Source organism: Lagopus muta, chromosome 1, assembly GCF_023343835.1.
Source record: "Lagopus muta isolate bLagMut1 chromosome 1, bLagMut1 primary, whole genome shotgun sequence".
In the NCBI taxonomy this organism is placed as follows: Eukaryota; Metazoa; Chordata; class Aves; order Galliformes; family Phasianidae; genus Lagopus; species Lagopus muta.
The window spans coordinates 173,542,965-173,553,539 of NC_064433.1; the positions used below are offsets into that span (position 1 = coordinate 173,542,965).

The window sequence follows — 10,575 nt, forward strand, 5'->3', positions numbered from 1 at the left end:
ACCCCTACAGTTCTGTGAAGCAGCCAAGCTTATGGCATTACAAGTGCTAAAAAAAATAGAGAAGTGTCTGTAAAGCTTGTCTTGCCACCCACGGTGCTTCAGATACCCTGTTTCCTGCGTGTGCCAGGAGCGAGGGAATCAGAGAGACAGAGTTGCTTGTTCAGCCTCCAGGAAATTTTATCCTTTACTTACATGTTTAGTCTGCAGTTTGCATTTGAAATAATATATTTGAAATAATTAGGGAGTTAATACGTCAGCGATGGTTCTCTTTGTCTTTGTTAGTGGCTGTAGGCAATATCTTAACAGAAGAGGGACAGTTATCCTGCCCTGTGCTGTACATGTACTAAAGAGAGAGTGAGAAGGGAAATCTGACATTAGAAAATCTGGAATAAAAGCAGAATTACGTAGATGAGAAAGGAATTAAATAAAGCTTTAGTTTAAGTGAGACAAAAGAATGAAAGAGCAATGATGATAGCAAAGAAAGGATTACTGGGCTTAGTTTAGGGAGCTTTCTTTCTGTCATGGTGCTCCAAAGCAAACAGTTGTTGGAAATTGTTAATAAGAACTTGTGTGAACTATGCAGACTATTAGCTGAAATAAATTAACAAAAAAATTAGCGTACTTTTTGCTTGATTACTGTAAATAATTAATCTCCACAGCTCACTAATCAAGTCTCCTTGAATGTCTTCATATTATATAAGATGTCCCTAATGTGATTAATTTGTGAAATCCTGGTCTTTGTTGAGCCCAGGAATTTATGTAAGGAAGAAAATAATTTACATTGAGTTTAACAGGCTCTTAATGTGCTCTTTGTGGAGTTCTCAGTTGTGTCACAGAGATGAGTGCCCGAAATACATTATCCTGTCAGACTGCGGGCTGTTAACAGCTTCTAGTTGCAGGCCTCAGGTATACTAACCAACTTTCAGATACCTGTTTTTTTCTAGCGACAGCTATTCCTTCAGCTGCTTTTTATCTCTGTAGCCTCCAAATGTTACACCAGTGTCATGATCAGAACTTGATTTCCCTTCACATTCATGGCTAAATCATTTTTATTGCCGATGTCGTATCTACACTTGTATCAAAAGCAAGTAGTGAGCAAATCATGTTTGTTTCTTTTACTACACAGTTCTCTATCTGTGCGGTAGTGATTAAAATGAATAAAAGCATTTTCTCTTCAATTATTTCCAGATGCACGAGACATAAATTTATTTACTTAAAATTATTTGATGCACTCTGTGTGAAAACAGAAGTAATAAATTGAACTTCAGAGGAAAAATTCTACTGCAATCAAAATGATTTGCATGTTTAGGGTGAAGCCATTGTTGTTCTTCTATTTGTCACTAGCTTTTCTCCTTCTATACATCAGAAATAAAACCACCTTAAAGAGAGTGCATCTTTGCATTTGCCAGAAAAATAACTAAGAAAGGTGCGTAGGATTAGGAGTGAGGAAACAAAGCTAAAATAATGTAAAAAATCTTGTAAAAATTCTTTTAAAAGAGAAAAAAGTTGAAGTTCTTAATACTGAACCTGGCAGTGAGAAATTGTTAAATGTAATGAACAGTAGTGAATATTTTGATTTCAAGGGGAATAGAAGCCTTGGTAAGTGTTGTAGCGCAGTGATAAATCCCTGATGCAGCACTGCACTGGTATATTTAAATCAGAGTGTGGAAAAAAATGTTTCACCAGCAAGCAGAATGAATTGTGGAACTTGTTAATAAGGCCCACACAGACAGCATTGCGAGGAGTAGCTTATCTGACTTTGTGTTCTAAATTTGATGCTTTGCACATGCAGTGACCTCACACTTTAATATTAAGAAGTAAGATGCAGACACTTTGTATCTCAGAACTCCACATTATGGATGTAAGCATGTTTTAGAAGAATGAGTTTTGCAGTGGTGGCTGGTATTTTGAATGTCTCGGAACTAACAGTGTAGTGGCTGAAATAGCCATTTTTCCCATCTTTATGAATGAAAGGCACTTAGTGCCTGAGTCTAAGCCTTCCTCTTTCACTCAGAAGAGGATGGTTAAATTTCTTTAAAAGAGTTTCAGAGGGCTGGAGCACCTCTCCTATGAGGAGAGGTTGAGGAAACTGGGCTTGTTTAGCGTGGAGAGGACAAGGCTCCAGGGAGACCTCATTATGGCTCCAATATTTGAAGAGAGTGTATAAACAGGAGAGGGAATGGCTGTTTATGAGGGTGGATAGTGATAGGACAAGGGGGAATGGCTTTAAACTGAGACAGGGGAGGCTTAGGTTAGATATTAGGAGGGAGTTTTTCACCCAGAGGGTGGTGACGCACTGGAACAGGTTGCCCAAGGAGGCTGTGGATGCCCCATCCCTGGAGGCATTCAAGGCCAGGCTGGATGTGGCTCTGGGCAGCCTGGTCTGCTGGTTGGTGACCCTGCACACAGCAGGGGGTTGAAACTAGATGATGTTTGAGGTCCTTTTCAACCCAGGCCATTCTGTGATTCTGATGTGACATGATTCTATGATTTCTAAGAACACCGTGGCTTAAGTTGTTATTATTGTGTCCTAAGATGGTAATTACAAAACTTTTGACAGGAATATGTTTTTATAGTAAGTAGCTCAAAGCTTACATATGAGCTTCTGAACAGATTCAAATCTGGTCAATGTTGGTTTCAGTTGATAAAAAATTACTGTAATGTATTATAAATCTCCCTTTCTCCTTTTGCAGCATTAAAACTTCCTTTTGGCAAAACAACAGTGATGCATTTGGTGGCTAGAGAGACATTGCCAGAACCAAATTCTCAAGGTAAGCTGCACACTAGAAATGTTTCTTATTCAAATATGTGGCAAAGTAATCGTGTCTCAGGCTTTAATAACTATTTCACAGCAGAGAAGTCTTGTGGACTTGTGAAATAACAGAATATTTTTGTATGTGTTATTTATAGAAGACAAAGAAATTATGCTTTCTGTTTTAGCATTTTTGTAAAATGTGGAGACTTAACCAAACCTTTGAAACATCAGTTTTTGTTGTTAAAAAATACTCCACGTTTGCATGTAGATAATAACAATATGCATTATTTTTAGTACAAAAAAAAAGTGGTAAGTATGTTCTTCTCTTAAGCATACTCTGTTCACAAGTAGAACGATCTAATCTTTTTAGAAACAGCTTCTAAGCAAAACTTTCTTCTCGCTCCACAGGTCAAAGGAACCGTGAAAAAACTGGAGAAAGCAATTGCTGTGTAATCCTGTAAACCCTGTTTAGCTTTACCTGCTAAGTGTGATGTAATATAGTCTTTGTCTTTCATGCTGCTGGAATAGAAGAGGCCCTACCTTGCTTCAAACACCTGTAGGAAGAGCCTGTCTGTAAATCCATGGAACTGAAATATTACACGAACACTGTCTCATTAGTCTTTTTTTTTTTTAAAGAGAAAGATCTATGAACACTTTCATTGTTTTTTTTAATTCCTGCTTTTTGTTTGTTGAATAATCCTACAGTACAACAGTTCTTGAAGGAATTTGATCTCTGGAAAACTTAATGTGTTCTTTTCCATAGCAGGAATCATTTTGCTACCACAAAAAGCTCTATTAACCAGATCTAACTAGTCAAGCTTTCTAGATGCAATTTGCACTAAGTATGGTTGACATATTTCTCATCAACAATCTGTAACAATATTTGAAATACCTAGTAGTAACCTACCATGTATAATGCAACACTGGAAAATAGTATATCTATAATGAAAGTCAATCTCATTTATGGCCAAATCAAGGGAAAAACTTAAGTCAATTCTACCTGAGTCAACCTGAGTGGTGGCCGACCTGGCACAGAATGCTAACTAAACCAACTCTAACTATATATATTTTCACTAAAACAAAAACGAAACGATGTGCCTGTAATTTAAAAGCACTCTGTAGAGGGCTGATGAAACTAATCTTTTTCGTTACTGTGTGCACTCTTTATCTCGTATGTTAGGTGAGTGCTTAATTCAGACAGCACAAACAAGTGCAGAGAGTGCATTTCCTAGCCTTAATATGGGAGGGGTAATTTCCTGTAGTTCATAGGCTTTTATTATTGTGCATAAATGTTAGAAAACATCTACTAATCAGTTTTATGTATTTGAATATTGACAATTGGTGTTTTTCAGTCACTTTCTCATCTGTACCTTAGTGTCCAGTGTCATGCTTACTCATTAGAGACTTCAAAAAGAATTATTAAAGTTTAAAAAGCAAAAAGAAAAACCTCTGCCATAGTACTAGTTTTGTTTCTTTACGTAATCTGCATTTGGTATTAGTGCTTGCAATTGCATTAAAATCAGAAGCTGATTTTTAAAGGCATACATAATTAAGAGGATGCCATTCTTTTATTTCATATCAATAATTTAAACGTTGATATGCTAAAGAAATTTGCACAGCACTAAAGCATGAGCTAGTTTCATCTAAATCTGTAAAAAAAAAAAAAAAAAAATTAAAAAATTAAAAAAATAAAAGATTTTATATTTTTTTCACTGGGGAGGAATTCTTCCTGGCTGAAATTACAAATATGTGTAGAATATATTTAATAAAAATCTTATAAAATACTTAACTATAGAAGTTAAATATAGATTGGCGTGTAGTATAATAGAACAATATTCCATATAAATAGCTTTAGCCTTTAAAGAAAGTCACAGGTTGACATTGTGTTCTGTACTTATGTGTCCTCAACTCTTACAGATGTTCTATATAATCATTTTTTTTGAATGATTGGCATCATTCAAATGCAATCTGGTTATTTTATCCATTGTTATTGCTTTGATGAAATGCTTTATATGCAGTAGATTTACAAAAATATTGTTCATACTGATCAGAATTAAATTTGTATAGAGCAGAGTTTTAAAACAAATTGTAAATAGCACTAAACATTTTCTTTCTGCAACCTGTACTGATAGACTCCCCTGTAAACTAAATAAAAAAATATTGTAGTGCATTTTGGTGGTGCTTTAAGGGCTGTGATCGGGTCCATGGCTAACTTCAATAGCACTGAATCTGGAAGCTAAATGAGGCATTTGAAGAAAAACGCATGCTGAGAACTGGAAGTGGGATTTTTCTCTCCAGTTTTGTTTTTGCTGGCGGGGTGATCTCAGATTTTTGAGTGCTTCAAACCAATGCTGTGACAGCGCTTCAGCTCCTCGGGGAAGGATGAAGTTGTCGGCACCAAGTAATTAAATGGAAGGTGGGAACATTCCTGTCGTGTGACCACACAGACAAGTTCCTGGGCAGGGCCTAGGTGTGCTCTCACGGTAAGCACGCGGTGACTTGTGCGGCTTCATTTCATGTCCTTTGTGAACAGCAGTAAGCGGCACAGGGTTGGTTTTTTTCCTTGATTAGAGAAGAATACAAACATGGGCAGTTGCAGTTGTGAGTGTACTGTTGTGTCTGGTGTACCTCAGAAGCTTCGTGTGCTCATCCTGTAAGTTCTTTTAGGCTTAATGCAAGGCATATGCATGCCTTTTTGGTGTTAGGAATTGAGGTGGCAGCATCATTCTGTGTTCATTGCCCAGATGAACTTGGGAGGGAATTCCTTTTAATTTAGTGTTGTCACTCAATAGGCAACTATAGAGAAACCAGTTTTGATTTAAAAGTTTGATAAACATCGACTTGAGTATGCCTCTAGTGGCATGTTATCATCTTTATTTATAAGGTAGAACTTCCCTTTTCCAGAATGTTGCCCATCTCTGTATTTTGGGAATTGGTTATGACAACACAAGAAAAAAAAAATGGGCTGAGGCAGAACGTGTTTTATTAGCTAAAGAAGTCTTTAAGATGCATTGATTTTAGAAAATGTTTGAAAGATAAGCATGTTTTCAAAAAGTAGTTAGGTGCTTTAATGCTGTATGAATACATAAAAATCCAGTAGGTTCTGGTCAAATTATTTGGCAGGCTTGAATAGTGAAGTATGCGGAGTTCCCTTTTGTTGAGACAAATAAAATATATGTGCTTGTCCAAGCAAATCTCTAAATAGTGCCTGACATTTAAAATGCGAGCTTGTCAAAATGCAGCTCCTGCAGAAACCAGACAGGACTGTTGCCTTAATTTTCACTCAAGTTCTTAGAGCACAGACCATTCTACAGCGCTTTGTCTGTGGTGACAGACGAATGGAAAACTACAGAGGAGGCTGGTTGAAAGATCTGCACGTTTTCCTTGGATGCTTTGTCTTGTGGATTTGTCAAAACAAAAGTGGCAGTTCTTAATTCCAGACTGCTCTGCCTTGCTAAAGCTCGTGCATGTGTTTCTCTTTTCTGTTGATTGGAATCAAGAGAGTACTTGCAGACCGTAAAGATTAAGACTAAATCTTTGCAGGGCCGGGCTGTTGGACAGTGCGCTAATGTATTAGAGCTCTTGACATTTGATTCTCACTGTTGAACAGAAATGATATTCTCCCAGTGGATAAGTTAATAGATGGCATTAAGGATGAGAGGAGAGGATGAATCAGAACCCTTTATATTCTGAAATGTCATGGAGGGATCACATCTGTCTCCCACAACACCACGTGTGCTCTGGGTTGTAAATCAGCATTAGTACACATGAGGAATTATGCCTGATAGTAATGAAAGTACTCTTATAACTTTCACTTTCTTAAATGCTAGTGTGATGTAACTGTTTCAGCAGCCTTAGGGACTTGTTTAGCTGCTGGAAGGAGAAAGCATGGCCACCGGTTGGTTTTTTTGCTTGGTTGGGTTTGGTTGTGCTAGTGGTGGTGCTGCTGTTAACCCAGTGGTGATCTCTGCAGTCTAAATGCACTGCTTTAACACACTGCCTTTACAACAGGAGGTACAGTGACTGAATTTAGAAGAAAAATATATGGCACACTGAAAAGCCTTTTCTCTTCCTTTGTAGGTAAGAAGAAAGGCAGCTGTTCCTAGGCGGGCTGAGAGTCAGGAAGGAGCTTTTGCTGCTGATCCTTGGGGAAGTGAATGCCGCGTGCTTTGTGGTTCGGTGTGTGCTCTAATAAGATCCATTTCACAAATCTGTCTTCAAGAAGCCAAGCAGAAGGTGGATACGCTCCTCTCTAAAGTCACTAATATTATACTAATTAAATGGATAAGCTTAAGCAGATTGTAGGTTACACGTCCCATCAGAATTGATGTTTAAGACATTAACAGTTGTGCTATTGAAACTGGTGGAACTTCTGTAATTAAGTTGGAGGAAATATCAAGATCTTTGAAGAGCAAAGAGTAAAGAACTCTTATCTCCTTCTTCTGGGATATCCATGTTCTAGATACTGAGTCTTGACCATAATTTGTGAGAACCAAGTTTCATTTCGGAGCCCAGTAAGAGTCAGGAGACTGGCAATAATACGTGGTTTGTGATAACAGCTGGTTAAAGTCCTCATGTTGTAGTAGCATACTTGCCAGAAACAGCTGCCCTGTGCCATGTGTATGTCCTACAGTGCAGTAACCAATTAGTTTACCAGTTTATTATGCTATACTAAAATCTGGGGGGGAAAAAACAAACAAACTTTATTCTGTTTTATTTTTTTTTCCAGTAGTTCTGATTCTCTTTTAGTATTTTTTTTAAATGATAAAGGAATGGGCAGTGAGGTAGGAAATTGTGAAGGCTTTCAATATGAAGCTTAAGAGAAATGTGGAAAGTTCAGCTGTATGTTACCAGCTGTGTTAAATGGATCACAGTGAGAAGTCAAGTTCAGTTTTGAATGTAAAGTAAGGCATCGTTAGAGAAAGCAAAGTAACTTGCACAATTGGTAGTTCTGCAGTTATCTGGATCGTTCTGGAACTGAGCTCTGGGCATCATGGCAAATGCTTTGTACTGCATGTTCCATAGGGCTTGGGAAGTGGTAACAAAAATGATCAGGCAACAGAAGTATTGGGGATACTGAAGAGAATGGCAGTTACGCTGTCTACGTTGGTGATGAGCACAGAGGAAACGGATGGAGAGCGTCTGCTTTTGCCTCAGTCTTGTTGGCCCAGTTTATAAATTCCTCTTTAAGGTAGAGGTGACATTCAGTTATGACAGGAATATTTTTCTTGAAATCAGTGGAAGTGACTTTCTCCAGAAATAACTTTTGAGAAAAGCTGAGCAGGATTTAAAAATGATGGGTTGTTATAAGCATAGTAAGCAATTTCAGAGCAGTTACGATCATCGATAAACCTTTTTTTCAGCAAGGTATTAATTTTTGTCCTTCAGCCATTACGCTAACTCAGAGAGAGCTCTTCTCTTAGAGGGGGAAGAACACTTCCAGCGCATCCCATCTCCATCGTGTGCAACCAACAGCATAATAGGAGCCCTAGCCTGTAGCAGACAGAGGTATCCTGTGTCATGGTAGGAATTTATCTTGACAAACTCACCTCAGAGTTGAGGTGATGTTGGTGCTTTCTTGGAGCAAATTTGAGGCCATAAGCTACTGTAGTTAAATGGTGGAGAATGTAAAGGCAGTAAGGAGGCAGTTAATGCCTCTTCTGAGACTGCAGAGCAAGATCAAAGCACCCTGCTGTTACCAGTTCAGAGAACTTTGAATTTGTAGGTAGTAAACATTTCGACTATTCTACAAGAAACTACATTGCAATTATTATTTTGTTTGGATAGAGACAGGATGAAACATGGAATCATTTCCTTACATGATGTCTTTTGTTTGTTGATATCTGTTGATATGGACAGTCCGACACAGGGAAGTGTGTACTGGTGTCTTTGTGCTACTGCATGCATTATGCTGGCTAAATTAGGGAGTGACTGGGCTTTAGTTCCTTAATTTCTGCAACTCATGCGTGTTCCTAAGTAAGAATTGCTCATTTCTGGTACTGCTGTGGCTGTAGCAGGAAGCAGAGCTGGCAGGGAGCCTGCAGCCCAGCCTCAAGAGGAGCTGGCATCGTGGCTGTGCACCCTGGCATGGGATTAAAGTGTGTAGGTCTCGAGCGTGCTAAGATACTGACATGGAAAGCCAGCAGGCATCCAGCAAAGGGAAATCTGCCTTCTCATCCTCTGAGCAGTGACCATCTCTTCTCCATGAAAGTTTTCCAGCTTCCGTCGTTCTGATTTCCTGCTGCCTGGTACTTCAGGATGCAGAGATCACCATGGGACACCTGCTCTGTTCATCCAAATCCACACCAATGGCTGGAAAACATCACTGGTGTGGATGCAGTGGGACTCTGCAACCATCTGCATCTAAGCCCCGGGATTTCCCCAGGGGCTGCTCTGCTGCCAGTGCACTTTCACCCTTGGGAGGATCTTGATGACAAAACCATTCCTTGATTGGCTGCTGGGAGGTGAAGCTGTGCCACTGGGATGCTCTAAGCCAGCCCTGTCCTCAGAGAACTGCTGGAGCAACGCAGGTCACTGCTGCTGTCACCTTGAGATTTGGGGTCATTTGGGCTTTCCAGGGCTTTACTTAATGGTGAAGAACCTTCTTCACTCTTCCTCCTGGAATGAGTTGGCCAGCAGAAAGCTGCATAGAGCTACCTTGCACCACCCTAGTGCCATGGGCAGCTGCTGCTGGAAGCCTGTTGTGTTCCTCTGGTGCCAGAGCCTGGAGCTACTCCCCTCTCACGGGTAGAAAAATGGAGACAAAAATCATTTTTGTGCTTATGGGTCAGAGAAAACACGAGTCTTGACATCGTAAAGCTCCTGAAAACAGAGCATAATTGGCATCTGATGCACAGTGCACTGTCTCAGCTGCTGAGAGGTATTTAAATGTGAGTGGTTCCATTCCTGTGCATCTGGGACCTCACAGTTGTCACATCTGGGATGTGTGTCGGAGAACAAGATAGGCAATGTGTTTTTTCATATGAAAATTTCAGGGCAAGAGAACTTAGTGTGCCCTTGTATCTTTGGATGCTCCCTGACTTGCCAGACCTGGGGACAGGCAGTGGAGCTGCAGAGGGATGGACTGGGGCTTACTGCCTGCTGAGTGACAGGATGGTGGAATGTGATGGCCCTGGTGTGCCTCTAGCCCTGCGCCAGCCCCAGACATGCTGGAACCAACCAGATGCAGCCAGGACTCAGCAGCTACCTGGTCTGAGACTCTGCATATACATACAACTAAAGGTGTGCTGAATCCCTAATTGTGCTGCTTGGACAAATATCTCAGAAGCGGTTCTAGCAGAAGCTAAGTAGAAGTGGAGCAGTAAAAAGATCATGCACTCTGTTGCCATGAAGCAAAATTGCTGTGGGATCCCTCTTTGCAATGCAGGAAGTAGCACAGTGGGTGCAGGGGAAGGGGAAAGGATGAGAGAGGTGATGCAGTGCTTGGATACTGGGATCAGAAGGCAGTGGCTGCTTGCAAATACTGCTGCTCCCCACGCTCTGGGATGACACAGAGTGTAGTGTTGAGGTGATATTAAATCCTGAATACAGCTGACAAATGCTGACATCTGATAATCCTCTAGAAGAGCAGTTCTTCAGCTTATTTCTTGATGAAAGTGCTATTCCTGCTATTGCAGGTAGCTTTACGTTAAGAAGTGCTGCCAGGGAGAAGAGCAAGTTTGTTGGAGATGTGGATGAGGACGATGATGGCAGCAGAGGTGTTGGATCCTCTCTGACCTGGCCAAGAGCCAATAAGAGCAATGCTTGAGTTGAGGCTGCGCAGAGCAGAGTGGGGCAATCCCTTCCCTCAGCTTGTTGGC

The 10,575-nt window shown here is 40.2% G+C and overlaps 1 protein-coding gene across 1 annotated transcript in view; it reads left to right on the plus strand.

Annotated features, from left to right (window-relative positions):
- Positions 1-3,387, plus strand: part of UBL3 (ubiquitin like 3) — a 55,768-nt gene extending 52,381 nt beyond the window's left edge. The window contains exons 4-5 of the mRNA XM_048933740.1: positions 2,694-2,771; positions 3,164-3,387. Coding sequence (XP_048789697.1) covers positions 2,694-2,771; positions 3,164-3,216 — 131 coding nt within the window. The 3' untranslated portion in view covers positions 3,217-3,387. The remainder of the gene's footprint in view (positions 1-2,693; positions 2,772-3,163) is intronic.
- The last annotated feature ends 7,188 nt before the right edge of the window (positions 3,388-10,575 follow it).